This window comes from Drosophila santomea, chromosome 3L (genome assembly GCF_016746245.2).
Source record: "Drosophila santomea strain STO CAGO 1482 chromosome 3L, Prin_Dsan_1.1, whole genome shotgun sequence".
NCBI classification, from domain to species: domain Eukaryota; kingdom Metazoa; phylum Arthropoda; class Insecta; order Diptera; family Drosophilidae; genus Drosophila; species Drosophila santomea.
Genome location: NC_053018.2, coordinates 18313097 through 18339137, shown reverse-complemented (window position 1 = coordinate 18339137; position 26041 = coordinate 18313097). Strand labels below are relative to the sequence as shown.

General features: G+C 40.2%; 15 protein-coding genes across 15 annotated transcripts in view; 7 read left to right on the top strand and 8 right to left on the bottom strand.

Annotated features, from left to right (window-relative positions):
* The first annotated feature begins 7948 nt into the window (after positions 1–7948).
* Positions 7949–10421, top strand: LOC120449244. Its single transcript, XM_039631620.2, has 3 exons — positions 7949–8234; positions 10050–10299; positions 10357–10421. Exons 1-3 carry the CDS (start codon positions 8232–8234, stop codon positions 10419–10421), a joined length of 318 nt encoding a protein of 105 aa, XP_039487554.1. The 5' UTR covers positions 7949–8231.
* LOC120449247 lies at positions 8793–9205 on the bottom strand. The gene is made up of 3 exons (XM_039631622.1): positions 9181–9205; positions 8917–9123; positions 8793–8854 (listed from the first exon to the last, which is right to left on the bottom strand). The coding sequence occupies exons 1-3, from the start codon at positions 9203–9205 to the stop codon at positions 8793–8795; spliced, it is 294 nt and encodes a 97-aa protein (XP_039487556.1).
* LOC120449245 lies at positions 9387–9788 on the bottom strand. The gene is made up of 3 exons (XM_039631621.1): positions 9764–9788; positions 9504–9710; positions 9387–9448 (listed from the first exon to the last, which is right to left on the bottom strand). The coding sequence occupies exons 1-3, from the start codon at positions 9786–9788 to the stop codon at positions 9387–9389; spliced, it is 294 nt and encodes a 97-aa protein (XP_039487555.1).
* Positions 10422–11155: 734 nt separating the features above from the next.
* On the bottom strand, positions 11156–11681 carry LOC120449564. The gene is made up of 3 exons (XM_039632116.1): positions 11566–11681; positions 11295–11513; positions 11156–11237 (listed from the first exon to the last, which is right to left on the bottom strand). The coding sequence occupies exons 1-3, from the start codon at positions 11588–11590 to the stop codon at positions 11173–11175; spliced, it is 309 nt and encodes a 102-aa protein (XP_039488050.1). The 5' UTR covers positions 11591–11681; the 3' UTR covers positions 11156–11172.
* A 422-nt stretch (positions 11682–12103) lies between these two features.
* Positions 12104–12575, top strand: LOC120449567. The gene is made up of 2 exons (XM_039632120.2): positions 12104–12432; positions 12496–12575. Exons 1-2 carry the CDS (start codon positions 12207–12209, stop codon positions 12573–12575), a joined length of 306 nt encoding a protein of 101 aa, XP_039488054.2. The 5' UTR covers positions 12104–12206.
* A 1240-nt stretch (positions 12576–13815) lies between these two features.
* LOC120449785 lies at positions 13816–14256 on the bottom strand. The gene is made up of 3 exons (XM_039632426.2): positions 14214–14256; positions 13934–14143; positions 13816–13877 (listed from the first exon to the last, which is right to left on the bottom strand). The coding sequence occupies exons 1-3, from the start codon at positions 14236–14238 to the stop codon at positions 13816–13818; spliced, it is 297 nt and encodes a 98-aa protein (XP_039488360.2). The 5' UTR covers positions 14239–14256.
* A 323-nt stretch (positions 14257–14579) lies between these two features.
* On the top strand, positions 14580–15222 carry LOC120449764. The gene is made up of 2 exons (XM_039632402.1): positions 14580–14829; positions 15158–15222. The coding sequence occupies exons 1-2, from the start codon at positions 14598–14600 to the stop codon at positions 15220–15222; spliced, it is 297 nt and encodes a 98-aa protein (XP_039488336.1). The 5' UTR covers positions 14580–14597.
* Positions 15223–15991: 769 nt separating this feature from the next.
* LOC120447796 (mucin-2) lies at positions 15992–17948 on the top strand. The gene is made up of 2 exons (XM_039629357.2): positions 15992–16019; positions 16078–17948. Exons 1-2 carry the CDS (start codon positions 15992–15994, stop codon positions 17946–17948), a joined length of 1899 nt encoding a protein of 632 aa, XP_039485291.2.
* A 1880-nt stretch (positions 17949–19828) lies between these two features.
* LOC120447795 lies at positions 19829–20274 on the bottom strand. The gene is made up of 3 exons (XM_039629356.1): positions 20241–20274; positions 19971–20171; positions 19829–19896 (listed from the first exon to the last, which is right to left on the bottom strand). The coding sequence occupies exons 1-3, from the start codon at positions 20272–20274 to the stop codon at positions 19829–19831; spliced, it is 303 nt and encodes a 100-aa protein (XP_039485290.1).
* Positions 20275–20293: 19 nt separating this feature from the next.
* On the top strand, positions 20294–21311 carry LOC120447794 (salivary glue protein Sgs-3). Its single transcript, XM_039629355.1, has 4 exons — positions 20294–20317; positions 20591–20696; positions 20756–20956; positions 21031–21311. Exons 1-4 carry the CDS (start codon positions 20294–20296, stop codon positions 21309–21311), a joined length of 612 nt encoding a protein of 203 aa, XP_039485289.1.
* A 222-nt stretch (positions 21312–21533) lies between these two features.
* Positions 21534–21960, bottom strand: LOC120449993. Its single transcript, XM_039632703.1, has 2 exons — positions 21897–21960; positions 21534–21844 (listed from the first exon to the last, which is right to left on the bottom strand). Exons 1-2 carry the CDS (start codon positions 21958–21960, stop codon positions 21534–21536), a joined length of 375 nt encoding a protein of 124 aa, XP_039488637.1.
* Positions 21961–22350: 390 nt separating this feature from the next.
* On the bottom strand, positions 22351–22793 carry LOC120449684. Its single transcript, XM_039632300.2, has 3 exons — positions 22763–22793; positions 22488–22688; positions 22351–22431 (listed from the first exon to the last, which is right to left on the bottom strand). The coding sequence occupies exons 1-3, from the start codon at positions 22785–22787 to the stop codon at positions 22370–22372; spliced, it is 288 nt and encodes a 95-aa protein (XP_039488234.2). The 5' UTR covers positions 22788–22793; the 3' UTR covers positions 22351–22369.
* Positions 22794–23150: 357 nt separating this feature from the next.
* LOC120447793 lies at positions 23151–23579 on the top strand. The gene is made up of 3 exons (XM_039629354.1): positions 23151–23193; positions 23251–23451; positions 23512–23579. The coding sequence occupies exons 1-3, from the start codon at positions 23157–23159 to the stop codon at positions 23577–23579; spliced, it is 306 nt and encodes a 101-aa protein (XP_039485288.1). The 5' UTR covers positions 23151–23156.
* A 91-nt stretch (positions 23580–23670) lies between these two features.
* LOC120449858 lies at positions 23671–24442 on the bottom strand. The gene is made up of 3 exons (XM_039632517.2): positions 24394–24442; positions 24090–24335; positions 23671–23762 (listed from the first exon to the last, which is right to left on the bottom strand). The coding sequence occupies exons 1-3, from the start codon at positions 24440–24442 to the stop codon at positions 23671–23673; spliced, it is 387 nt and encodes a 128-aa protein (XP_039488451.2).
* An 849-nt stretch (positions 24443–25291) lies between these two features.
* Positions 25292–26041, top strand: part of LOC120447898 — a 35855-nt gene continuing 35105 nt past the window's right edge. The window contains exon 1 of the mRNA XM_044005965.1: positions 25292–25978. Coding sequence (XP_043861900.1) covers positions 25549–25978 — 430 coding nt within the window. The 5' untranslated portion in view covers positions 25292–25548. The remainder of the gene's footprint in view (positions 25979–26041) is intronic.

Sequence of the window (26041 nt, the reverse complement as noted above, 5' to 3'; positions counted from 1 at the left end):
ATCCCAAGAAGAAAGTTAATCCCGCAGATGCGTATTCCCCTATTGAAAGCCAGAGATTTTTCTAACGTTACATGATATGTGACCAGATCTCAATCGCTACCAGGCCAACGGGCCATCAGAAGTATAATTAAAAATCGTTCATTCGAGTCGTTTTCATTATCTCGGTATACGGATCTATTGATTGCCTTTCCTGGAACCGCGATGTGGCTTGTTAGTTAAACAAGCTGAAGGAGAAGCTGCGACTTGGCCACGAATACTGACCATGTAGTTGGCCGGCTCCATCTGTTCCTCCAAGTCCAAAGGCCATACCATAGAGAAACATACGATTTTGGTGGCCCGGACGCGTGTCTGCATTTAATTTAATAATATGGTGTCATGTAGCAGTTGTTAGGATGCGCTAAATGCCCCATCCTCGGTCTACGAAACTCGGACTGGCATCTGTTTGAGTTTTCGGAGTTGTGTAACCCAATGCCAGACGGCTCTCGTAGACAAAAGCAAGCTGTTCCTGCCCCGAACAAACCTGAGATGCCTGATGCCGAGCCTGAACATGAACCTCAATGGAAATTATAGCAAGTCTTGTCCATTTGAGGGGATTTAGGTTCGGTAGGTTCGCATTTGTATGCTAACAAGGGCGTGCGCTGAATGGTCTTTAAAGTAGGTGCCTGAAAATAGTAGAAATTCCCCATAATTAAATACGAGAGAATGCAGAACGATTCTCTGGTTGAACAACTGTCGATGACTGATCTAGTTACCTCAAGTGCCGGCTCTTAGTTTGCCCTTCTACTTAGCAGCTTTAGATGGTATCTTTAAGTACGTGAAGGAGCCGTGAGATATGATGCAAATACGAGATACGTATCTCCACTTGAGCTGACCACACAGTCACTCTCATAAGTCACCCTTAGATGTTTAATACCTGGAAATATTCCATAGTTTTCCCAGTAAGTATCAGGATACAATAAAAATACAGACTTTCTTTTGGCTTACCTCAGAATTATTGAAAAATGATATTTGCTTAAAACTATTCTGATAGTTTAAGCCCATTTAAAACAATTCTGATACAGCCTAATTAATGGGATGCGTTTAGTGAAGACAGGTATATAGTTTATGATATTTTCAGACTGCAGCATAAATAATCACAATCTAGCTATCCAATCTCATATCAGCCACAATAATAATACCACTCACTTTGCCACAATATTCCAAAAGTGCTCATGTTCATTTGCATTCATGTTAGCATACCATAATTCGTTTGATATTCTCTGTTTTTTGCGGAGGAGGTCCTTTTCCTGATTATCATGCTGCGTACCCCATCAGTGGAATGTCCTCGCACTTATTACATATGCAAATGGCAAACAGATTTATATACACCGAAAATGTTGACAGGACCCGCAGCCAACTTTCATTTGCCAACTTTCCAACTGTGGAGCTGTGCATACCCCACCCCGCCGCATACCATTCAAATGCAAATCCCCAAACTAATTTTTATTTCGACAAAATATTCACGGCTCGTTGCATTTTGTGGAGCCACCCGAACTTTAACCCTTTCGAGGGTTCAGATGGTTTCGCCAGCCGGTCCATGCCAATGCACAGAACACTACATAATACAATCGTAAAATTTGCCACAAAAGCCACTTGGAAATATTAAAAACAGCCGCAGGACAGTGACAGTCACGCTCTCCAATAAATCGCTTACGTACAACTTTTCCCTCCGCTCCTCGAGGAGTGATGAAAAATTTTCCATTTTCATTTTCCTACATGCAATAAAATCTAATAATTTTTGGGGGTTGTGATGCCAATTTCTGGGAGGCTGTCGCCGACCAAATAGCTACAAACAATTGGCAACACTTGTGTTGTGCGGCGACTTTGGGGTAGAACAACCCTCAAGTAGTGCACTTGCCACATCTCAAACAAAGGGTGTGGGTGGGGCAGCGCGTGATGCGGGGTGGGGAGTGGGGGATTAGCCAAGAAAATTGGGGGAGTTATTGCAATCAAAACGAAATCATTTTTATGCGATCCCCGCTTCACTTCCCTTCCGCACGACAAGTTTGCGCTTCTCTGATATATGAGATGTAATTAAAGTCCGGACCACGAAATCAGTTTTGGTTTAGTGCAATAGTTTTGCGGTGGGTGGCTCTGACTGCGGGGGTGGTTGCCTGATGGGCGGTGGGCGTTGGGCGGTTGGCAGTCGGTGGGTGGTGGGGCGTGTCGGTTGATTGCAAATTGGTCCATGGCCTGTTGGTGACGTGTCTTTGATTACGCCGCAAGTCGCTGGCGCTGTCATCGTGTTCCCGGATTCTGGCTTCTGGTTTCTGGCTGCTGGATGCTGGCTGCTGGCCGAGATTCCCGGACTCCTTGCTGTTTGTTTTTAATATAAATGCAAATTTCGCCAACGGCATTCGCCAGGCGCCATGCTCCACAGTACATATGTGTGTGCGAGCCTGTTCCGGAGATCTGTCATAATTAATATTTTGAAGCTTTGGCCACGGCATCGCAATGCGTGCGGATGTCTACAACTAGCTGCAGGACGCATATTAAACAGGATAGCCAACCGGCACTATAAGAAAATCCATCAAGGTTAATAATAAATTGACCAAAGATTACCTATGATATTTTACGATTTTCTGAAACATTTTTAAACGCCTTGTAGGCGGAGATCCCTCACTCAGAACTGACATAATAAATAATAAAATAAGGACAAACTCAATCCAATATTAATAAGAAATCAATACTTAATTTTAAAAATAATAATCCTTGCTGGAAATTTTTTATTTATGATCAAATATATTATAGTTTGAAATTATTAGTATTAATATTTTGGTTGGTTATCACAACTAAATGTTGAACTAACTGACAAATGAATATACATATTTATGTATAACATTTTCAGGTGAATCCTAAAACTCTATCTTAAATATAGAATAGATATCATCATCAATTACCATAAATCGAATAACATATTTTTGCGAGTGAAGGCCGCACAACTATGCCGCCGGCCTATGAGCAGTTTTAATGCAATCTAAAGTTTTTGACAACCCCGCACTTCAGTTCAGTTTCGCATCTGTGTGCTGGGCCCGAAAGGATCACCGCCCAGTGTCCTGTCTCCAGTGACCAGAGTCCTGCGAGCGTTCTGGTCCTTTTCGAGAGCCGGGTGAGGGTTTAATTTATGACTTGCAATTAGCAGTTGGCAAATGTGTAATTTTCATAGATGCAGAGCCCTTTCGGAGTTGATATATAATGATAGGACATGCCTCCGCAGGATATTTCGGCTAATCGAGATTTGAACTTGCAGCCATTTCGGAACAAAAGGGAGCTTAAACTTTTAAGTGGAACAGAATTGCCCAATATTAGGTTGCCATTTAATTGTGGTAATCTGAAGCAGCCCAGAAAGTTTGACTTTCATGAAATGTTGCAACCAATTTGTATCAAGATATGAATCCAGAACTGGGTCAGCTTATCACAATAAATATAAAGTTTCTATGAAGTGCCCGAAGAACTTTAATCTGCGTCTGAACAAGTTTTTCATTACAACGATTTATGGTTGCAAATAAAATCAACAACCGACCCGCAAAGGAGCCAAAGCTCAGCACTCGAGATTCCTTAACAATTCAACGCACTGCAGCAGTAATTTCTCCGCTCCGGACATTCGTTTTCCGTAAGCTGCAAGGGCAAGCTCAAATATTTATAATGCTGTCCAACACTTGGTTGACCACTACTGCTGGCCTGGCCGAGAACATTGACCGCAGCCCAAAAATACACAAAAAATAAAAATAAAACCAAAAACAGAACAGCCAGGAAACAGGGCAATCGATGAGGAGGGCGAAGCAGTAAATTGATTTTTGTATCTCCTCGAACAAGTTGAACAAGTGCAGGATACGGGCAAAAGGAATATATGTATCCTGAGTGCTCGCACACGCCCCGATAATTATGAAATTCGAGGCAAAGAAAATCTACAAAAACCCAAAAATAAAGGAAACCAAATTTCTACAGAACCAGAAATCAATTTATGAAGCGAACACGCCCCAAAAATTTTGCAGCCACGACGTTTAACTGCAAAACGCCCAATTTCCAAGGCGTGTCCGAGCAACAGACATTTGAAAGGATTCGTGGCGAGGCAGCCGAAGGACAATGCCGCGCCGCAACATATGCGAAAGGGATAATAACTCACTGGCCGAAAGGCGATGGGAACAATGGTCGCATAACTCAGGCGCGCCAGATGAACTAAGGACATACATATAAGTACTACGGGTATATATGTACGGATACAACGGTCGGTCAGCTCGACCGCATTATGGACTTGGGATCGCTTCTAATTCAAAGGACACGCGCTCAGCGGGATGTATGCGATGTCCTTTTCGCCAGCGTTTGATGTGAGGCGGCGACTAGAAATTGACGTTTAATGAGCACAATCCTCGCTCCCACGCGGCTCCTATGGGAGTTTTATTTGAACACTGGAAAATAATTTTGATTCAGCTGTGATTTTATAAATCAATCAGAGTCTATAAGCTATGCAATAAGAAATAAGCTATGCAATAATATATTTTATGAACAAATCAGAGTCTATGAGCTATGCAATAAAAAAAAAAAAAAAAATATATGAACAAATAAGAAGTCTAAAAATGAGCTATGCAATAAATATAGAAATTTACAAGACCAATATAAAAATGAAAAAATATCAAAACATTTTTCAAAAGTGTGGGCGTGGCAGCTTTGGGCGGTTTGTGGGCGTTAGAGTGGGCGTGGCAAAAAGTTTTTTTGCAAATCGATAAAAATTTACAAGACTAATACAAAAATGAAAAAATTTCAAAACATTTTTCAAAAGTGTGGGCGTGGCAGTTTTGGGCGGTTTGTGGGCGTTAGAGTGGGCGTGGCAGCATGATTCGACAAACTTGCGCTGCGTCTATGTCCCTGGAGTCTGTATGCTTAATGTCAACTTTCTAGCTTTTGTAGTTCCTGAGATCTCGACGTTCATACGGACAGACGGACAGACGGACAGACGGACAGACGGACAGACGGACAGACGGACAGACAGACGGACGGACAGACGGACATGGCCAAATCGACTCGGCTATTGATCCTGATCAAGAATATATATACTTTATATGGTCGGAAACGCTTCCTTCTGCCTGTTACATACTTTTAAGAATATACTTTTACTTGATAGGAAATGCTTAATATATTTTATGAGTAAATTTTAAGGAATGCTTTCTCCTGTTTTTCCCTGTTTTCTTTTTGGAAATAAGGAAACCGTATCTCGATCTATTCAGACTACTTTCTACTTGCATATTTTTCTGGGTGCATCCTCTTACATAAATCCCAACTACGGAGGACCTTGTTTGTGCAACACCTTTTGTTATCGCCAAATACACTTGTCCTGTGGAGCAGGACTCCTTGCTGCTCAGTCGACTGGCAAATATCACATTGTTACCTGGACTGTCCCATGTTTGCTGTCTGGTGTCTGTCCGTCTGGCCGATGGGGATTTTCGATTAGCTCTCTCCTACACATATCAAAATCGGACGTTAATTGTTTTCAGGTTCGTGGCATGTCAACAGCTCCCAACACGTCTCCGGCTTCATCGAGGTTTTCTGCTCGATTTATCTGTCTAGCCGGCTACATTTTATGGATTTGTTTTGTTTGCCAGCACTGAGATTGCAACAATTACTTATGAATCATGAATCAAGTTGGCGAGACTTAGACTTAACGACTTATTTTAAGGAGCGCTATAATGCGATTTTTGATGTGCACATTTTCTCGAGACTAGTCTGCAATCTAAAACAAACCATTGACTTAACGAGATAGCCATAAACAACATTCCATTATACATGGTATACTTTAGTGGAAAAAACACGTATCTAATGCTTTTATTCATCTAACCAATCCAATTTACTTTTTTAGTAATGTAAGTATAATTTTAAAACAATTTGTACATTATGCTTTAATTTTTTCCTATGTACCCGACTGTTGTTAGTTTTTTTTTTTTTTGATTAGAAAACAATTTGTACTTGCCATTAAAATCACAGCGTTTTACTATGGGATGGAGTGCTCGCAAATCGCTTGACTTTTGCGCATTTGTTTGCCCTTCCAATGAATTAAAATCCCCGGCACTCACGCAAACATATCAGCAAAAAGCAAACAAGTGCTGAGGCGAGACAAGGGTCCTTCAAATTGACCACACTGCGGCCAAGTACTGGTCGCATTCTGGCCCAGGAGCACCAGCTGCTGCGTAGACCCACCCAGCACCCATCACCCACCACCACCCACCACCACCTACCACAAATTCCAGCCGCGGAACAACCAACTGAATTCTAATAACTTTAAACAAAAACAAACTTCCTGGCCACATGCCTCATGCCCATGCACTCGCTTATTACAGAAATTACAATGAGCGAGTTTAGAGAATTCGTTTCGAAATTTCACGCCACCGTCTGTGACGAAATTTTTCTGTTTAATAGCAAAGGACAAGTGCAGCCAGGAGCAGGATGAGTCACCCCCTTTGTGTTGTGTCTGGGGCAACCCTCGGTGGCAAGTGGAAAACGGTTGCAACACGAAACCTAAACCGAAACCCAAAAAAAAGCATCGCAACCCCGTAGACACAGTTGCCACTTTTAATCAGCATGAAAGTTCCCATTCCCATTCCCAACCGGCTGTTCAGCTATTTAAGGACCCCGGAGATTCCGATTCCCCCGAATTAAAACTCAGCCGAAAATGAAAATTTCTATACTGCGTTAGTTTGCCTTTTTGTTGAAGGCGAAATAAATGAATGCATGAATTCCAAAGCAATTTTGATGTTGACATTGAGTAATGTTGCTTCCGTTCAGCCTGGCTGCTTTACTCTGGATTTTTGGATCTGTGGATTTTTGGAGTCGGGATGCTTCGGTGGGTGGTTGTTTGGTTTGGCATTTTCATATCATTTTCGAATATTACATGCGGATTAGCATTTCCTCATCGGGATTGCAACGAAACGTGTGCCCATCTATTGGGGGGTTTTTTGTGGGGTGTTTTGCAGTTATGGAACGGGGGGCCGCTCCATAAAAGGGGGTGGTTCCCTGCACTGGGTGGGTTTGGGTGGTTTGGCCTTTGTCTGGGGGAGTGTGCTGTCGATTACCCTCGGAAGGTGTTTTTTAGTGCTCTTAAAGGCCTTTGTTCGGAAGAAATTAAAGTTGTAAGGAAGGCGTTGAAGAAGCTAAATTGATGCAGAAAGATAAGAATAACCATGAAAGAGAGTTATTTTTTAAATACGACTAGTAGATCAAAAGGAAACACCTATTTGCTTTAACACTTTAACTCTTTTAACATTAATTATATAATATTTAAGTATCTAGATATATGACGTTTTGGAGTTTTTTATATAATATATCAGATGTTCTTAATAGGAATATATTTGAATAATCCTTTTCCTAATAAAGCTCACTGCATCCAAATACTTCTAACCTATTCAAAATAAAGTCGAAGAACACCGCATTGCAGCCATAGTTCGCCAAACTCAAATAGCTTTCCTCATTTTCGTACTTAAGGAAACTTGCCATAATCTTGGCATATATACCTCCAACAACTTTTGGCTTTTACAACCCGACTTTCGGACAAGTTTAAGGAATTTCCCAAATCAACAGCCTTTCAGAAACAGAACTGGCGTAGAGGGGGCTTTCGGGGGCGAACGGGAAACACGGCGTCGAACTAACTTTTCAATTTTCTTTTCACGCTCGCATTTTACAAGCTGCTACATGATTAGGGTCAATGGTTGCAGGCTCCCTACTTCCTCGATCCGGTGGAAAACTGTAACAAGCTGCCAAATTTCACACTCAGTTTCTGATTCTGAAATAACTCAAACGAAACCCTAACGAAGTAAAAGTTTGGGGAGGGGCGGCGACGGCGACAGCGATGGAAAAGAGGGGCTGTATCTCTGAATCTTGTCATCACTGCGATTGTAATCATAATCACATTCACTGAAAATTTTATTATTAACTGAGAGTTTATTAAAAACCCATTGGGTTGCCTGGTCTGCTCAGATTTGTTTGCCGGGATTACTGTTTGCTTTTGGTCTTGTTTGCTATCGAGATCATGGACACATGTCGGGGATGGCTGATTACCGACGCTAGATAAATATTAAGCAACTATGTGGAGTGTTTCCTCTTCGAGGACTCGGAGAAGGATTCCGGGAAGGATGACGACATCATCGGGCGCTTCCTTGCTGTAATTGACTCTCTGCCAGAGGGCACAAAATGCTACCCCAAAAATGGTAATGAAATTTTGGGTTCGAGTGCTATCAGCATACCATATATACGAGTATATGGGGGAATCCCCCAGCCAGCGAAACTCCACTCGAGTTGTTATTGTTGTTCCTTTGGCACGTGGCACGTGCAACGTGGCCAGGAAATGCCCTGAAATTGATTTTTATTTTTATTTTTATTTTAGTTGGGAGTCTTTGCTTTTTTGCTCCTGTTGCCCCGAGGTCTTGGCGTAATTATTTCTGTCCGCCGTTCCAGCATGTGATTAGATTTTCCAGTAGAAGTTTACTCAGCTTTTGTTGTCGCTCGATGATAATTAGAAATGATTACCTCATAAATATTTCCTCCTGTCGAGGGTGAGATTTATGCGAAGGTAAACAAGAAGACAGCAGATGCCCCAAAGGCTAGAAAATATATTCCACTTAAAAGTATTGCTCACCGAGAATTTGGGGGAGGTAATCTAAAAGTTTGAACCATTTCTAGTTAAAGCAATTCAAATTTAAATAAATAAGTAATGTTTTATTCTTTAGCATTTCCATTACTTTTTAAATAGATAGTAAATACGCTTTTTAAAGGTGCATTACATCGGCAATATTTTCACAATTCGCGTCCATTGCATTCATCTGCTTCACTATAATCAGCCAATTTTACAAATTATACTTGTTAGAATAAATTACTTGGTTATATTCTTACACAAACACTTTGTAGCTGCCAATTCACAACGGGTGATATTGCTCCACTTGGGGCCAATTTCCCGACTGCAGTTTCGATTCAGCTCATTTGTCATTTTATTGAATTTCCCCATTATGGTTTCAGTTTCCTGACACTTTAGCAACAAGTCATTGCATTTGAATAAATCTCCAAAATAGTTGCCTTCACTTCCTATAAAAACACTGACAACTTTCGAGGCATTATTAGCACAAAATAATATTAAAACCATATAGTAAAGGAGCTTACCGAGCAGCACCAATATGATTGACATCTTCTATATAACTCAATATGAAATCATATTTTAACTGGTTTTATAGAGTTGGACCTTGAATTGGCTTTGTTTGTTTTTATTTACTTTTGATGAAACAATGTGTTTATTACAAGACTGATATTGCTTAAGCTTTTGTTGATATCTTCTGTTTTTAGACAGAACACTTCCTACAACGACTTGATTACAATTCCAAGACATCCGCTATGTTGTTGCAGGACATATCATCACAGCGCCGAAAAATCACTGAAATATCAATAAGTGAGTGGTTTATAAGAATAAAATTGAAAATGTTACTCACAAAGGCAAGTGGCCTTTTCCATTTCACATCGAGATACACTAGTCCACCTTCCCCTGCGCTCCCGACGACAATGGCGATTAAAGGAGTCTATCGTCTCATCAAATCGTCCTATTCTGGGAGTAAATCGCTGACAATCGTTATAGATATTCTCGCAGTACTCTCGACTCCATTGAGCTTCAATATGGGTCAAGTGCAGGACACAAAGAACTAAAAAGGGGTTGTAAGAAAAAAAACAATTGGTGACAAGATAAAACTCTTACCCAATAGCAAGAATATTTTCCACATTTCTTAGCTTCCCAAACTGAAGTGACAGCATCTGAGCGGTTGTATTTATACGGGCAATCAAATCAAGATTCCTCGCCATAATAAAAGGAACACCTTTCACTGGCTCTATTTTAATCAGGTGGTTCTTTTGTTGTACACGAATTATGATGTCAGTACTCCACATTGTGATATGGCTATCCTTGCTCCAATTCGAATTTCATTATTATGCAAGTGTTTTTTCTCTGTTCGCCTGCGTATAAAACGACTTTTCTCCCTTTCCAGCTATCAGTTGTGATAAAAATGCGGCATCTGTGTGTTTTTTTCTTAACAATTTTTCTCTGCTGCCTCTCAGTAAAGGCTCAGAGCTTAAATTGCACCAGGATTCGCGAGCATTGTCGTCCTTGTACCCGTCGCTTAGTGGATCCTGTTAACAACCTGGAATTCATTAATAGTGATTGTAGGGAAAAACTAAGAGGTCGTTGGATTTGGCGGGATGTAAGGCGTTGTGATATGCAAATTGTTGCGTGCGAAAGTAAGAAATTTATAAAGTATAATATATAGAACTCTGAGAATATTTCATATATTGCAGATCACGAAACCCGACTGGATTGCGAGAATGTGGCTAGAATAACTGGCATGAGACGGATTCGTTGATTTTACTTTCCTCTTGAGAGTAATTAAAGTTTATTTTTTAAACGTAAATAAAGAAACAAATGGATTTGTCCAAGTCCTTATGTCAAGTCTATAACCCAAAAAATAAACTGCATTTCTGAATCTTGGAAACTCTATTAAAATATGGCAAGCTAATTCACTAATTCCATTTCTTATTATTTTACCCGTTACTCTTAGAGTATAAGGGTATACTAGATTCGTTGAAAAATATGTGGCATAAAGCATATACATATATTCTTAATCAGGATCAATAGACGAGACGATCTGGCCATGTCCGTCCGTCTATCCGTCCGTCTGTCCGTCCGTCTGTCCGTCCGTCTGTCCGTCCGTCTGTCCGTATTAACGTCGAGATCTCAGGAACTATAAAAGCTAGAAAGCTGAGATCAGGCATGCAGATTCCAGAGACATAGACGCAGCCCAAAATAGTTAACTAATGTTGCCAAGCAATCGATATGCCAAAAAACTTTTAGGCACGCCCACTCTTTCGCCCACAAACAGGCCAAAACTTTCACTCTCACACTTTTGAAAACTGTTTCGATATAGAAATGGGAAAATGTGAAGTAATGTAAAGTTTTGCAGAAACAACAACCAAGTAAAGTGTCATTTTTATTGTCAGCTACAACTTAAAATATTACTTTGAAATGAATAATAAGAATAAAAAGCAAAATCTTGGTATATAATATTGCTTGTTTCAGTTTATTTACGTAACCTTTGCACAGTGCTCTTAAAACGTTTACCAAAGACGCATGCGGTGGGCAACATTCTTGCAAGTCGGTGTTTCGCAATCGCGCACAGTAGCTGAGTAATTAGAAAAATATTAGCTTGGTCCTTTAGCTTTCGGAGAAGTTCACTCACATAAACAGGCTATACGGAGAAGATCACATCTGCTTACATCTGACCAGCCAGAATCAGAACGGCGACAATAGTCGTTAAAGAACTTGGAAGTATCGTCTTGTTTTCCCAATCTAGCTTCATTTTCGATACATTTATCGAAGGTGCGAATGCAGAGTTTATGACGTCTGCTAGCTTCTTCAGGATTGGCTTGTATGTAAGCCATAAGAAAGCATACAAAAGCTGTAAGAAATAAATTTACTAATACTTCAAAATAACTTTTGGTAAAGCTTACATAGTGACAGTAAAATTTTTAACATGGCGCAACGCTTGAAATATTGTTATGGTCTACACTGATTACACTGGAAAGATCCCGGGGTATTTATACCCTAAATTATGAATTTAAAGCTGTCTTTTGCAATTGTCCAAAAAGCGCTATAGAATTTATTGAAAACCCTTCTGAATTTAGCGCAGATATTAAGACCATATCTGTTTCTTTATTCAGATTTAATGAATATCAGGGTAAAACGCTATAGTCGAATTCCTCGACTATCAGATACCCGTTACTCGGTTAGTGGGAGTCCGAAGGAGAAATCTTAAAATGTTCTTGGTATATCAATAGAAGTTGGCAAAACAAATAAAAAATGAAATCAAGACACAAATTTTTTTGCTGATTTGGAGGCGTTGGTGGGCGTGGCAAGGCATACCGATAGAAATTGACTATATAAAATTTAAAAATCCCTTATTCTACCTGGTACATACTTTTCAACTAGTCTAGTATACCTTTTTACCCTACGAGTATTAGCTATAATACATTCATTATGTTCGATAAATTGGGGACATTTAAAACCTTGCTTCCTTGTTAGCTATCGTATATAAAGCCCCATTCTGAGCACGATTTTATGACAGTGCAAATCACCACAAAGTCATCTGAAGATGAAGTTGCCTCTTTGTTTCCTGCTGATCCTGGGATGCGTGGTAGTCCATGGCCAATCGCCTGACTGCAAGGAGATAAAAGATATTTGCTCGAAGTGCATCCGAACACTTAATGATCCCTACAACAAGGTGGAATTTATAAATAAAGGATGCAGAAACAGGGTTCGAGGCAGCTATGTTTGGACGGATCAGAATCTTTGCGAACTTCAAGCGATAGCTTGTTCAGGTAGGCCAATATATTTTTATTAACTTTATACAGTTTCTGAAATGTTTAATTGGTTACTTTCAGTTCCGAATAGGGCAATGAATTGTGTTGTTATCGCCGAGTTAGCCAAAATGCGCAAAGTGACTCCAAGACCTCCAGGATAACAAATGTACTAAAAAACCTGGCCAATTATAACCAAATATGCATATGATTGACACACACTTTCGGAACTGGATTATATTTATTTGTTTCTCATATTCTTAGAGCAAATACTGATTTTCAATAAAATGAATTTATCGGAAATTCTGTGTTTTTAAATATTTCTACTACCATTGACAACATTTTCAAGGAGATAACATAAAAATCACAAATTTAAAAGAAATAGCAAGGTAATAAAAAATAACAGAAATGTTTACTAATAATGTGATTTAAGCTTGTTTGCGTTATAGAATAAAATTCACGTTTAAGAATCTTTTAAGTCAATATCTTTCAAGTTAAAGTTAACACTGAAATCGATACGAGCAAATTATATGTAAGCATATTATTGTGAATCTCCAATTCTGGCCAGATATTTATAGCACATAATAAGCACTTCAGTAACAGCTGTGGAGATGCCTTATATGTAGTTAATTATAACCAGCGGTATAATTTTTCTTTTCCGGTTCCAATATATACAGATTTTTGAAAGTCTGGTAAGTGTGAGATTCGTTTCCTTGTTGCTCATATTATATAAAGCACGTCTGCAAAATGAATCTATTCAGATGCAATGATTTCAGGCACTCCTAAGTCAAGTCCTTTTTGGATCCATTTTCTCCTGTGTTTTTTTGTTGTTAAAGGACTATCACCTGACTGTCAGGAAATTGAAAAGCACTGTTCACAATGTCTTCTAAAGCTAAACGATAGCTACAACAAGTTGGAGGTCGTTAACAATGGATGCAGGCAGAAGTTGCAAGACGTTTACATTTGGAAGGATCAGGATCTCTGCGATATGCTGGTAATCGCTTGTGAACGTATGTATATAGACATATGTAGGTGTACTTTAGCATAATGACATTATTCCCTTTTGCAGTAAATGGTGTTAGGAAAAAGGATTGTTTGACAATGGCCGATTTTACCCAAATGCGCAGAGCGAAGAGTGAACTTTAAGTCCAGGAGAAGTTTACATTATCATTGTGATATTATAGATATTATCAAAATATTATGATATTCTAAGACGTAAATGCTTAATGCTTAATCGCCATAAGAGTACTTTCTTCAACTATTAAACTCATAATAGTGAAAATATTTTAAAAAGTTAAGCAAGCCCCAAAAATATAATAAATAAATGACTACATTTTCTCTCATTGATTAATTCTGCTGACAACACATTTATTGAATCTCACAAGAGTAGAATATTAAAGTTTCTTAGGACCGCAGGCTATCGGCAACATTTTTGCAGGATCCATTGTCGCAACGTACCATAGTTACTGAGGAATGAAAATCTTAAAGAAAAATCCGATAAAATAAATAGAAGTTTCCTTACATATACATGAGGCTTTGACCAGCTCACAACGGGTTAGTTTCCTCCAGTTTCGATCATGCTGTCCGCAATATGAATTAAATAGATCCACCGTGTCATCCCTGATTCCCACGGTTGGCTGCTCACGAAGACAGTCGGCGAATAAACGATCGCAAAATTGGCGACCAGAAGGATCCTGAGCAAGGACCTGGGCTATTAGAATGCAGCAGAAAGCTAAAGGAGTAAAATGTAAGTATAGTTAGCATAGTACAAATATGTATACTTCGTTTAAAAACTAGCTTACCCAACAAAAGCACAAGTTTCGACATTGCAGAAGTTCGTGAGGTGGACTTGATCACTACTCTGACTATACCGAAGTATAGCCCCTTTATTTATACCCTAAACATTGATCAAGCAAGAATAGGTTTCCAATTGTCTACTAACAGGTGTAAAAGGGCTTTATCCCTTTTCTTAAACTTACAAATACCATTGTCAAACTAGCTGTGCATCTGTAGCGCAAAATTAGTTGCTTTATTATCTCCTACAGAAAATGTATGTAATCTAAAAAACAGATGTGGTCCAATCTGGAACAGAACACTTCCTTGTTTCCAACTTATATAAAGCTGAGCTTTTTCAATTTAAGCCAGAAGGAAAACTCCAGCTGATTTACTGTCACGTAAGCCTTAAAATGCAATCGACATGTATTATCTGCGTCATCTTGATCCTCGGCTGCGTGCTTATTAATGGACAAACTCCTGACTGTCGCAAGTTAAGGGACACTTGCAATCCTTGCATCCGAAGACTCAATAATCCCATCAACAATGTGGAGTTCATGAACGAAGGATGCCGCGAGAAAGTCCGTGGTAGATACATCTGGAAGAATCAGACTCGCTGCGATCTTCAAGTCATCGCTTGTGGTGGTAAGTTAATATAACCCCTTTGAAATAAGGGTAGCTGGTTATAAAATCTACTTCCATACAAGCTTCAGAAAACAATTACTGCATAGCAATTAAAAATCTTTTAAAAAAGGTCATATATGTTACTAACATGGACTCTTGGATTTAAAGTTAACAAATGCAGTAATAGATTTTTTAATACAAATGTTAATTTATCCAACGGACAAGAGCTAGTATAAGATATACAAGGGAAGCTAATTAATTTAATTTTTCTGCATTTCATACCTGTCTGTTTCGGACATAAATTTATAAAAGTGCCTAACCATATTATTGACTTTTCCTGCGTTTTCAGCTCACAAGAGGAAACTGGATTGCCTGGTAATAGCAGAGCTTGCTGGGATGCCAAGGCGAACTTAGAGGAATGCCCACCAGCATTGTGGTTACCCCAAAGGAGCACAGCTAAAATATTAAAAGTGGTTTTGTCCAAATAAATGCATATGTGAAGAGATTTGAGTTGGTTGCTCTAGCTTGTCTGTGCGGCCAATAAAGCGATATGTTCTTGTCGTAGACGCGGTCTTGGCCTTCAATTTCTCTGGGCCCTCAGCTCTCAGCCCTTCCAGGAATCAACAGTCGCCCGACCCCGAGAGCATCTTCCACGTACGGGGCATTATCGTAAAGACGGGTCCAGACCAGCATCGCGATGAGTTGAGCCAGGCACGCACATCGTCATGCTTGTCTTGCACTTGATGCATCCTCGTCATCTCTGGCAGTCTGGCAGTTCTTCAAAACTCCTCCCTCCCCTCCCCTCCTCGGCTTTCCAAAACATAATTTTTCAACGAAATGTTTTTGATTTTCTTGATGCCATAAAAAATGGGAATTTATTACTTGGCTGTCTGAGATTGCAGCCAATGCTTTTGGTCCAAGCGCTAGACGGGAGTTCATCTGAAGATCTGAACTTGACGAAAATTTTCCACGCTACTCGTGCAAACCGATGGCGCTTATAAATAAGTTGCCTATTTGCATGTCCCAAAATGTGCAGCGACCCGAGTTCATGTCTATAATTACATATTTTCTACAGCTATTTACACAATTGCCAAGTAAACTGGCCCAGTCTGAATGGTATATAAGTTCTTTATGGAGGTATGGATGCACACAGTTTCCGAGAACTTCCTAAACGGGTTTCACCATGAAACTAACTGTGGTCTGTTTAGTGGGTAAGTTACATTAGAAAATGGATAAATATCTTAGCTACATCCTAGCTGATCCTTTCAGTGAGCTTCTTCCTGCTGCAATATGCCGAGCACAGTGAAGCCTGCTTGGAGGTAATTGAGAAAGCCTTGGGTCTCGAGCCGTGCAATGAAGGCGGTCATGAGGGTCATAGGGAGCCTCGCAGGGGTGGTGCACGACTAGGACCAGGACCTGTGAGAAACACTAGAAGGATAGTTACTAGGAGACATGAGAATCCAAGACCAGAACAGCACCCTACCAGACGCTGGAAGCCTCATCGAAGAACACGGAAGCCTACAAACCCTCGTTCACCATGTGAAGAAAACACTACTCGAAGGAACAATCCACCTTGTACTTGTACAGAAAGCACCACTCAAAAACCTAATCCACCTAGTACTGAGAAGACTCGTCCACCGTGCGGTTGTACAGAAAGCACCACTCAAAAACCTAATCCACCTAGTACTGAGAAGACTCGTCCACCTTGCGGTTGTACAGAAAGCACCACTCAAAAACCTAATCCACCTAGTACTGAGAAGACTCGTCCACCTTGCGGTTGTACAGAAAGCACCACTCAAAAACCTAATCCACCTAGTACTGAGAAGACTCGTCCACCTTGCGGTTGTACAGAAAGCACCACTCAAAAACCTAATCCACCTAGTACTGAGAAGACTCGTCCACCTTGCGGTTGTACAGAAAGCACCACTCAAAAACCTAATCCACCTAGTACTGAGAAGACTCGTCCACCTTGCGGTTGTACAGAAAGCACCACTCAAAAACCTAATCCACCTAGTACTGAGAAGACTCGTCCACCTTGCGGTTGTACAGAAAGCACCACTCAAAAACCTAATCCACCTAGTACTGAGAAGACTCGTCCACCTTGCGGTTGTACAGAAAGCACCACTCAAAAACCTAATCCACCTAGTACTGAGAAGACTCGTCCACCTTGCGGTTGTACAGAAAGCACCACTCAAAAACCTAATCCACCTAGTACTGAGAAGACTCGTCCACCTTGCGGTTGTACAGAAAGCACCACTCAAAAACCTAATCCACCTAGTACTGAGAAGACTCGTCCACCTTGCGGTTGTACAGAAAGCACCACTCAAAAACCTAATCCACCTAGTACTGAGAAGACTCGTCCACCTTGCGGTTGTACAGAAAGCACCACTCAAAAACCTAATCCACCTAGTACTGAGAAGACTCGTCCACCTTGCGGTTGTACAGAAAGCACCACTCAAAAACCTAATCCACCTAGTACTGAGAAGACTCGTCCACCTTGCGGTTGTACAGAAAGCACCACTCAAAAACCCAATCCACCTAGTACTGAGAAGACTCGTCCACCTTGCGGTTGTACAGAAAGCACCACTCAAAGACCTAATCCACCTAGTACTGAGAAGACTCGTCCACCCTGCGGTTGTACAGAAAGCACCACTCGAAAACCCAATCCACCTAGTACTCGTCCACCTCCTCCTCCAGTGACCACACCTTCGACCACCACCCGAAAGCCATGTGGATGTGGGGAAACTCACCCACCAGGCTGGAATCCTGGCGGTCCTATAATCCCAATCGTCTCAACCACCAAGAAACCATGTGGATGTGGTTCGCCAGAACCTTCGGGCTGGAATCCCGGCGGTCCGATTAGGCAAACACCTCCAACTGCTCGAAAGCCCTGCGGATGTGCATCGTGGAATCCACCAGGTTGGAAGCTCGACGGTCCTTGGATACCCACATATCCCGGACCTTTCGGTCCCGGACCTATCATTCCGAACAACGGAGAAAACGGATTTGATCCAGACTGCCCGCAAGGCTGGAGTGCCGACGGTCCTACAATACCCGTTCCCGAAATTCCCGGAAATTTTGGACCCGGACCTGTCATTACCTCCAGTGGAGATGCATGTGGATGTGGCTGCTCAGCTTGAATGCATCCAAAAATCAATGTTGATTACACACGAAAACTGACAACACGATTTATTAATCATGTATACTTTCTACCTAATTGTTGACCATTGAATTATATTGTTTTTCACTAAATCAGACCGTACTATTGCTAGAAATTAATTATTGTGCGTTGTGTGTTGGGTGCCAAGGTCAGTGTGTCTTAGGAAGAATTTACCCGTATGTTGATTTAATGGAACTTAGCAAAGCATATACTCTCAATATGCTTTTAATATAAACTGTGTGAATGCAGTTGTGTCCGTGTGAAGTGCTTTTTAAATACTTGTAGCGGTTTAAGCTTTTACCCTTACCAGCCAACGGACAACCTGCCCCGACCCCAAAACTCCCACCCGACACCCACTTCAGTTCACGTCATGAACATGATTATGTACTTTATGAATGTGCAGGGAAGCGATTGGGATTGGGGTGCTTGCACGAACTGGGAGTTCTCTTAAAAACAGGGATTAAGTTTATTAAACTTACTAAAATTATGTAATTTAATATGACATAATTAATTTAATAATAATTATAATTAATTGATCTAGTAGTTTCAAAAGATCAAATCGTATATTTTTCGAGTATTAAGTTTACCAAAGTATTTTGTTTGTTACCTTTCCAATATAAAGTGCATAATTACACTAAACTTTAAATTATATAAGATTTTCCAATTTAACAGATTTTAAATTAAAGCTGAATATGGCAGTTCTTGTCGCGGTTTTGATAGCAAATCGACCCAATACCAAATACAAAGTTAGGGCATGGATGGTGATGATTTTCCACTCAGCCTGTGCCAACTGCTTATATAATATTTGAAAATTGAAAATCTTTTTGGCGCTGCACTTGAAAAATGCTTAGACCAGGCCATGATGATGAACTTTATAAAACTCTTGACCACATTTGCCGCACCCGTCGCCCCGCCACTCCCCTCCCATTCTGAAACGTCTTTCCTTTCCTTTGCTTTCCTCTCGGTTCCCTTCCACTTTGGACATGTCTGACCAGCTGACGTCCGAAAAAGTGGTTAGAGAAGGGGTCCGAATGGATCGAGGCTGGGGATTTCGGAATGGGGATGGAGATGGAGATGGGAATGGGGATGGGGTATATGGAATGCGTTGCACTTGACTTTAGCGCCACTTGTAAGTGTAAATTTTATTTGAGCCAGCGAAGTAGGTACACATGTAGACACTCACATTCAACAGCCATGCCCTTTGTCAAGAGAGCTCCACATCCAAAGTGCCTGGCCAGCGATATTGGCGTTCGCACTTGGTCGTACTTGGTCTTCATTTTGGACTTGGTCTTGGATTTGGTTTCGGTGTCGTAGTCGCTTTTTTTGGACCGGAGTTTGGCGTCGTGTCGTTGACAGCTAAGTGCTGATAATCGCTTTGGAATTGAATCTGAGCAAGTACGTTTACAGGCAGACCAAGTTAAAATTCAAAAATGCAACAGTGAAAAGCTGCAAGAGTCTTGGTCAATGGCCATCGGACAAAAGGCGTCACTTGTTTTACTTCAGTCTGTCTCATTTTTTGGGTGGGCGTTTGGGTTTTTGTGTTTGGGTTGCGGCTTATTCAAGAGTCCGGAAAAGGGGAACTAGGGGAGGGAACTACTACGGTTTGTCTGGCTGGTTACCGTGGCTTAAATTTGGTGAACTCGATTTACGGCTTCATGAAACGAATAGACCCTTAAATGAATTTTTAAATCCATAAAATCAGTACTTGAAGTCGTAAAAGGATGTGAAATGAAAAAGATAAGTGGAAGAGCCCATATATTCCCATCCTAAAGTTCTAGCACATGAGTTGAGGTGTTATGAATTCAAGTTGGTACTTCAATGCTCTCTGCTGTTTTTATTATAAATCAATAAGCAAACATTTTATTCACTAACACGTTCCATCCCAGCAAGTTCAGCAATATCAATACAATTCATGCGTCGATCGGATCCTGTAGGCAAAATAAGGATAAATTTATAAATTTATGTACATATATAGTACTGCCTTGAACTATTTAAAACTTACCCAAGCAGTTCAGCCTGGTGAGCTCACAACGCCCCACATTCCTCCAACGCCAGGTGTTTCGAGTCCTAAATCTGCACTCATTATTGAGGATGGGCAGGGTACGATCAACTACATTATTCAATTGTGCCACGCAGCGTTCACACCTCCGGGTCAATTCATCGCAGTTCCGATTTTGTCCAGACACCAACGCCAGGAATAGGACTGTAAGCCAGTTGAAGTTAAAGTTATTTATTTTGGAACATTGCTGCATAGTTTCTAGTCCCAGCTTACCAGAAAACACAGTCAAAACAGCTTTAAGATGCATAATTTTAGTTTTAAAACTTATGGCTGCTGACGGGAACTTATCAGTTAGGTAACTACCGAAGACTTTGACAGAACCTACCTTTATATAAACACCATAACCCAAGCGTAAGCAAGTACCAAAGCAAAACATCTGCCCACAACAAAAGGTGAGAGTTAAAAATATGAAACAAAAGCTTTACAAAATTGTCACGAGGCCTATTCAAACCCTTCACAAAAACTGGGCCATCTTTTGAGCGCATTGAAGAGCATTAAGACAATTACTTCCTGGTTTAAATAAAGGGCTTAATCCATAAAGCCACGTGGTTCTTTTTCCGAAGGCAGCCAAGCACTTTATAAAAGCCCAAGACCGAAGCACACTTATCACTAAAGTCAAACAAGGTGTCATTAGCAATACCAACATGTCGAAATTTACTCTCTTTCTTGGTAAGGATGTAGGCCGCTATACTATAAATATTTATTAATCCTTTTTATAACCATTTTAGCTGGTATTTGCCTTTGCGCGGCTGTTCAGGCTCAAACTGACATATGCCGTAGAGAAAATGAAACTTGCCGACGAAATGAGCGGAGGTTGGGAGCTCAAAATGATGTTTCGACCATATTTAATAATCACTGCCGCCGCCAGCCAGGAGTTAGAAACTGGCGCAATGTTTCTCGTTGCGAATTGTCGCTGGCCACTTGTCGATGTAAGTTCTACATAGATAGTAAAAAATGTATGTATATAAATGTATGATATATCATATTACTTCCGTTTTAACAGTGACAATCGAGCGTTGTGCTGCTATAAACTGCGAAAATGTGAGAAACAGCATTGATGGTGGAGTCACCGGCCGCCCTCCCACTCCAAGGACGACCCCGCGAATTCCTGACACCCGACGACCTCGAACTACTCGTAGGACTCCAACTACTAGTCGTATCACCACACGGCGTACTACTCGTCGAACGCCAGCTACTAGATCTACTCGTAGAACTACACGTGGTCGGACAACAACTACTAGATCTTCTCGCAGAACTACGACTCCTCTTCCAACTGAAGAATGAAACCGAGAGCCTTATCGCTCAAAATAATATCCTGCAAAATGTATCCTACTGAAAAAATATAAAATCTTGAATGCTCTCAAAAACATTACTCTCAATTTACATATAATATAACAGGTTTAAAAGTAGAAGACTACTTTAATCGAGCTCGATTTAGACTATGTACAATTTTGACTAACATCGGTTTATTTAATATTTCATTGCTCTAACTTAGAAGTTAATATCTTAGGGCGTAGAAACTATTGAGCTATTATCGGCTTTATTAAATTCATCAGGGGTTTCTTGTGTGCCTATTGTGCTCAATTCTGTAAGTGCTCCGCCATCCTTGTCTTCTATCTTTTTTACGGCAGTATCCAGTATCGATGTGGCATTTTTGTTTAAATTTGGAAGATTTTTCAGTCCAATAATGTTTATTATATTCCTCGAACTTTCCCTGCAGTCTTCGTTCATCAACGAGTAAAAGAGTACTCCGGCTAAAAGTACTCCAAGTATTATGCCGAGAAAAAGACAACCGATAGATTTTCGGGCAGGTAGTCCTTTGAATCAAATATTTATTAATATTTAATATTATTTATAAGAAACACTCACCTTCTTTTGTTAGGCCTCGGCTTGCCAGTTTCCTATTCAATTTTGACGAGCTTATTGGTACCATTTTTGGACAAGGTATCTTTGTCGAATAAACAGATAACGTGTTGAGCTCATTCTTTTCGTTTCAAAATTTCACGACTCTGAAACAATTGAGTAAACATAAATTTAAGATGCATTAAAAATTGAGCAGACAACAGTGCACACGACGTAATTTAACCCTTTTGAGTTTCTCCTTTATCATTTATATAAATGAAATGACATTTTCAATTGCCAAAAAAATTCCTTTTTAAATATAAATATAAATTTAACTTGAAATATCTATTATACTATATAAAGATTATTTTTTCCATACGTTTTTTTTATTGCCCCAAGAAAATCTAAGCATATTAGTAGAGAGCATCGAAGTATTTATTTTTAATTGCAGAATTAAATTATTTTTGTTTTTTACGTCATTCGGATCTGGTCTCAGTATTTTATTGGGCAAGGACTCGCCGGACATTCTCGCAGGACACGGTATCACATCGTTCAAGGGTCACTGCGCAAAGGGAGTATATAGAAAGTATATAATAATATACATTTTAATATACTTACATATGCAATTGGCTTTTGCGAGTTCGCATCGGGAAATTTCGCGCCAATTTCTATGTGTTCGGCGACAGTTCTCATTGAAAATATTCGAAATATCGTTGTTTCTTCCATTTCTCAAGACCCTTGACTCGCATCTGGCAACAATTCGCCTACAAATATCTCTATCGTTTTGTGCCTGAACGATAACGATTAGGCAAATAAAAGCTAAATGAAAGCATTATATACAAATTTGATAATATTAGTTGTTGGACTCAGAAATTCCATTTGCAGATCCTTACCAATAAACAGAGAAATCTTCGACATCGTGACTTTCGTACTTAAAATCGTTTATGTTCTGTGCTGAGTGAGCCTAAACTTGGGCTTTTATAAGGTGCAGCTCGCTTTAAAGGAAAATACCCGGCTCTTTATTTTGTATACCTTTTTAGATGACATTCAGGAAGCAAAATAAATGGCTTATTCAACTTAACAAAAAGTTGTTCTACTTCGAATCCATTTCCTAAAACTTTTCCACCCTTTACTAAAGGCTTTTATTTCTGATTTAAATACCTGCCATGTTTTTAAAACATCTGGCATTTCTGATTTATATTGTTTGTGGTAAATATATAAAGTCAAGTTGGATCGAAAACTTCTGTAGTGTGCACACTGTTTCCCATCGTGAGAGTTTAATCTAAAATGATGCGCCTAAAAACAATGTTTACTGTCTTCTTTGGTAAGTTAGAAATATTTATTAAATTATGCTCATAACTTAATGACTCATAACTCTTAGTCATTTGCCTGACTCTGGTTGCTGGGCAAGAACGGGACTGTGACGAATTGGCAAGGCGATGTGAATCCTGTGTGAGGCGTCTAGATAATGCAATCGATCGCGATTTACCCCTCTTCAATAGGGAGTGCCGACAAAGGACCGAATTGTCTTGGCGCTGGAGGAACGTAGGACGCTGTGAGATCAGCAAGCTCAACTGCTTGGGTAAGTTTTGCAAAATACCTGTTGGAATTTGTATTTTTAATAAATATTCTTATGCTCTAGGCTGGGATTCACCGATGAACTGTGAAGACATTGCTAGGAGGGCTGGTATGGAACGCAGACGTATTTAATGAGCACCCACAAATAAATTCATGAAATGATTAAAAAAAACCAAAGAGAGCATTGAAGTAAAGAACTAAGTTATTTTATTTGCCATACAATTCAAATTTCTTCGTGCCGCTTATGCAACGCATATCGCACTATTCGATCTTCAACTTCATGTTCAACGTGATGATCTTGGTGATCATGATGGTCTTGGTGATCATGATGGTCATGGTGATCATGGTGATCATGATGATCATTGTGATCATGATGATCATGGTGATCATGGTGATCATTGTGATCATGATGATCATGGTGATCATGGTGATCATGGTGATCATGGTGATCATGGTGATCATGATGGTCATGGTGATCATGGTGATCATGGAGATCATGGTGTTCATGATGATCATGGTGATCATGATGATCATGGTGATCATGGTGATCATGGTGATCGTAATCTTTGTCTGAGTTTCCTGGATGGTTAGACAAACGTAGAACATGGAAAATTCGCTGCATTTTCGTTTTATCATTCATACTACTTTCAAAACCATCCATTCCAGTGGTTATTAGATCATCGTGCGATTCATCATAATGATTAGTTGATAATTCCACTTGGGGATCTGGGTGGATGGTACTGTCGTGGTGTTCATTATGATAATCATACGACATTGTCATCTCATTATGACTATCAGCCACATCCACATCAGGCCGTGTAAGGTGATCATCTAGGTGTGCTTCTGAATTGCCGTAGTCCGTATATTCCAGGTCTGGTTGTCCAAAGTCTATGCATTACAAATGTTTAAGACTCAAAATAAATTGCCCAAAATGGAATTGCCTTACCCACTAGCAGTAGAACGCAAAATAAATTAAAATGAATATAACATCCCATGTTCTCCTTGTATCTCTGATACGGATAATACTGATGGATGGCATTAAAAAATTCATTGCAATTGCCATTGCGAGCTTTTTATATTTAAACAGCATGTTTCATATGTATGGTGTTTACCTGGATCAATTTAACATACCAATAATTATATCCATGGGATCAAAGCTCTCGGTTGTCTCAGGGCCAGTTGTCAATCTAAAGAAATTAAAATAAAATGTTTTTGAATTTATTCGGTTGTTCAATAAAACCTATAGAAGTCTGAATGTTTAAAAAAATGTTTAAATATCTTTGTACCGAGATATAAAGCCTCTTATATCTTTGTTGCTTCATTTCTGGTATTTACTCAGTATTACCCGTACCCATATTCAAATAGCTATGCGAAAATAGGAAAAACTACGTATTAAAGTATTTGAACAAATTGTTATTATATGTATATAAATACGTTCCATTAACGGACATTAAGTGGTGCTAGCCAGTAGACAGTAGATGCTCTTTGAAGAATTTCAGAAAGCTTCTGGCCATTCTCCGCAATGGAGCTTCACCTCGGTCCCAGGGAGAACACACCACGACTGATCAACTTAAGCTAAAACTCTCACTGGTAAACAAAACTCGGTCGAAACCCGAGAGAGGAAACGGTCAAAACGGGCCTGTCTGGCTCAAAAAATAAAAATAATTAAACAAAATCTGGCAGGGAGGCGTTAATACGCGAACAATATTGTTTAAACAAGAGACTAGATTCTGTCGCTGGATCTATCTGCTTAAATACATAATGTGATAACGAAGATTGCGCGTATGGGCATGAAACAATCTTTCCAAACTGCGGTTCAGTCGTCAGCTGTGGTCGCTGTTTTTCGCACACAAAACACTGAATCCGAAAGCCAAAAAACGAAAACAGAAACTGAAACCAAAGGAATAAAATAAATAATATATGCGCAGAATAAACGTTGAACGGGCGTTCTATAGTTCAGTTTGCTGGCGAGTTACCAAAGAAACGGTCGCGTTTGGCGGCTTCAGTTTATACGTTCTCGTGCCAAATTTAAGTTAATAATAAACTGGTAGAGCGATTGATTGATTGATTGATGGACTTATTGAGTGAGTGAGCTGCAATCATGGCTAATTACACAGTGGTGCGTGTGACCAAAGTTCAACCATATCTGCATACGGTGGGCAGTAGTTTTGCAGCTCTGGCCAATGTCGATAGCTACTATGCGCCGACCTTGGAGGCCGAGTTACTGGATTTCCATGCAAATGGCACTGCAAGCCATGCCAATTTAACGGCGGAGAGCGTCCTGGTCCTCATCGGCGAGGACAACTATAGCTATCGATCCACCTCGACCATAGTCCTGATGGTCTCCGCCTGGATCCTGCTCATCCTGGGCTTTGTCTTCTGCTGCTGCGCCGAGTGCTGCGGTGTCAGCGTGTGGCGCGGCAGAAAGTCACGGTCCAGCATCGATATCGATGGCCTTAATCAGGTGGAACAAGGTGGAAATGGGAGTGGAAATGGGAGTGGTAGTGCCTCTACCCACGATGCAGCTGCAGGTGAGTGCTCCAAGTTCGCTCTATCATCGAAAGCTTTTGTTTTGGGGGGCTCGTTTGCATACT

What these genes read in the sequence shown, in the direction of transcription:
- LOC120449993 (XM_039632703.1), bottom strand. Translation starts at nt 21,960, where the DNA reads ATGGTACCAATAAGCTCGTCAAAATTGAATAGGAAACTGGCAAGCCGA. An exon ending in CCGAGGCCTAACAAAAGAAG is followed by an intron (nt 21,845 to 21,896) that starts GTGAGTGTTTCT and finishes TTTGATTCAAAG; the next exon opens with GACTACCTGCCCGAAAATCT.
- LOC120449564 (XM_039632116.1), bottom strand. Translation starts at nt 11,590, where the DNA reads ATGTTAAAAATTTTACTGTCACTAT. An exon ending in AAAAATTTTACTGTCACTAT is followed by an intron (nt 11,514 to 11,565) that starts GTAAGCTTTACC and finishes TATTTCTTACAG; the next exon opens with CTTTTGTATGCTTTCTTATG. An exon ending in TCTCCGTATAGCCTGTTTAT is followed by an intron (nt 11,238 to 11,294) that starts GTGAGTGAACTT and finishes CTAATTACTCAG; the next exon opens with CTACTGTGCGCGATTGCGAA.
- LOC120447794 (XM_039629355.1), top strand. Translation starts at nt 20,294, where the DNA reads ATGGCTGCTGACGGGAACTTATCA. An exon ending in GAAATTTACTCTCTTTCTTG is followed by an intron (nt 20,697 to 20,755) that starts GTAAGGATGTAG and finishes TAACCATTTTAG; the next exon opens with CTGGTATTTGCCTTTGCGCG. An exon ending in GTCGCTGGCCACTTGTCGAT is followed by an intron (nt 20,957 to 21,030) that starts GTAAGTTCTACA and finishes CCGTTTTAACAG; the next exon opens with TGACAATCGAGCGTTGTGCT.
- LOC120449684 (XM_039632300.2), bottom strand. Translation starts at nt 22,787, where the DNA reads ATGTCGAAGATTTCTCTGTTTATTG. An exon ending in GAAGATTTCTCTGTTTATTG is followed by an intron (nt 22,689 to 22,762) that starts GTAAGGATCTGC and finishes GCTTTCATTTAG; the next exon opens with CTTTTATTTGCCTAATCGTT. An exon ending in CGCAAAAGCCAATTGCATAT is followed by an intron (nt 22,432 to 22,487) that starts GTAAGTATATTA and finishes CCCTTTGCGCAG; the next exon opens with TGACCCTTGAACGATGTGAT.
- LOC120449245 (XM_039631621.1), bottom strand. Translation starts at nt 9,788, where the DNA reads ATGTGGAAAATATTCTTGCTATTGG. An exon ending in GAAAATATTCTTGCTATTGG is followed by an intron (nt 9,711 to 9,763) that starts GTAAGAGTTTTA and finishes ACCCCTTTTTAG; the next exon opens with TTCTTTGTGTCCTGCACTTG. An exon ending in GGAAAAGGCCACTTGCCTTT is followed by an intron (nt 9,449 to 9,503) that starts GTGAGTAACATT and finishes TTGATATTTCAG; the next exon opens with TGATTTTTCGGCGCTGTGAT.
- LOC120449764 (XM_039632402.1), top strand. Translation starts at nt 14,598, where the DNA reads ATGCAATCGACATGTATTATCTGCGTCATCTTGATCCTCGGCTGCGTG. An exon ending in TCAAGTCATCGCTTGTGGTG is followed by an intron (nt 14,830 to 15,157) that starts GTAAGTTAATAT and finishes CTGCGTTTTCAG; the next exon opens with CTCACAAGAGGAAACTGGAT.
- LOC120449858 (XM_039632517.2), bottom strand. Translation starts at nt 24,442, where the DNA reads ATGGGATGTTATATTCATTTTAATTTATTTTGCGTTCTACTGCTAGTG. An exon ending in TTGCGTTCTACTGCTAGTGG is followed by an intron (nt 24,336 to 24,393) that starts GTAAGGCAATTC and finishes TGTAATGCATAG; the next exon opens with ACTTTGGACAACCAGACCTG. An exon ending in AATGGATGGTTTTGAAAGTA is followed by an intron (nt 23,763 to 24,089) that starts GTATGAATGATA and finishes ATGATCACCAAG; the next exon opens with ACCATCATGATCACCAAGAT.
- LOC120449247 (XM_039631622.1), bottom strand. Translation starts at nt 9,205, where the DNA reads ATGTCAATCATATTGGTGCTGCTCG. An exon ending in AATCATATTGGTGCTGCTCG is followed by an intron (nt 9,124 to 9,180) that starts GTAAGCTCCTTT and finishes ATGCCTCGAAAG; the next exon opens with TTGTCAGTGTTTTTATAGGA. An exon ending in GGCAGCTACAAAGTGTTTGT is followed by an intron (nt 8,855 to 8,916) that starts GTAAGAATATAA and finishes GGCTGATTATAG; the next exon opens with TGAAGCAGATGAATGCAATG.
- LOC120447793 (XM_039629354.1), top strand. Translation starts at nt 23,157, where the DNA reads ATGATGCGCCTAAAAACAATGTTTACTGTCTTCTTTG. An exon ending in AATGTTTACTGTCTTCTTTG is followed by an intron (nt 23,194 to 23,250) that starts GTAAGTTAGAAA and finishes CATAACTCTTAG; the next exon opens with TCATTTGCCTGACTCTGGTT. An exon ending in CAGCAAGCTCAACTGCTTGG is followed by an intron (nt 23,452 to 23,511) that starts GTAAGTTTTGCA and finishes CTTATGCTCTAG; the next exon opens with GCTGGGATTCACCGATGAAC.
- LOC120449785 (XM_039632426.2), bottom strand. Translation starts at nt 14,238, where the DNA reads ATGTCGAAACTTGTGCTTTTGTTGG. An exon ending in GAAACTTGTGCTTTTGTTGG is followed by an intron (nt 14,144 to 14,213) that starts GTAAGCTAGTTT and finishes TTACTCCTTTAG; the next exon opens with CTTTCTGCTGCATTCTAATA. An exon ending in GGTCAAAGCCTCATGTATAT is followed by an intron (nt 13,878 to 13,933) that starts GTAAGGAAACTT and finishes TTCATTCCTCAG; the next exon opens with TAACTATGGTACGTTGCGAC.
- LOC120449567 (XM_039632120.2), top strand. Translation starts at nt 12,207, where the DNA reads ATGAAGTTGCCTCTTTGTTTCCTGCTGATCCTGGGATGCGTGGTAGTC. An exon ending in TCAAGCGATAGCTTGTTCAG is followed by an intron (nt 12,433 to 12,495) that starts GTAGGCCAATAT and finishes GGTTACTTTCAG; the next exon opens with TTCCGAATAGGGCAATGAAT.
- LOC120449244 (XM_039631620.2), top strand. An exon ending in GCAAATTGTTGCGTGCGAAA is followed by an intron (nt 10,300 to 10,356) that starts GTAAGAAATTTA and finishes CATATATTGCAG; the next exon opens with ATCACGAAACCCGACTGGAT.
- LOC120447796 (XM_039629357.2), top strand. Translation starts at nt 15,992, where the DNA reads ATGAAACTAACTGTGGTCTGTTTAGTGG. An exon ending in AACTGTGGTCTGTTTAGTGG is followed by an intron (nt 16,020 to 16,077) that starts GTAAGTTACATT and finishes TGATCCTTTCAG; the next exon opens with TGAGCTTCTTCCTGCTGCAA.
- LOC120447795 (XM_039629356.1), bottom strand. Translation starts at nt 20,274, where the DNA reads ATGCATCTTAAAGCTGTTTTGACTGTGTTTTCTG. An exon ending in TGTTTTGACTGTGTTTTCTG is followed by an intron (nt 20,172 to 20,240) that starts GTAAGCTGGGAC and finishes ACTGGCTTACAG; the next exon opens with TCCTATTCCTGGCGTTGGTG. An exon ending in CACCAGGCTGAACTGCTTGG is followed by an intron (nt 19,897 to 19,970) that starts GTAAGTTTTAAA and finishes TTTTGCCTACAG; the next exon opens with GATCCGATCGACGCATGAAT.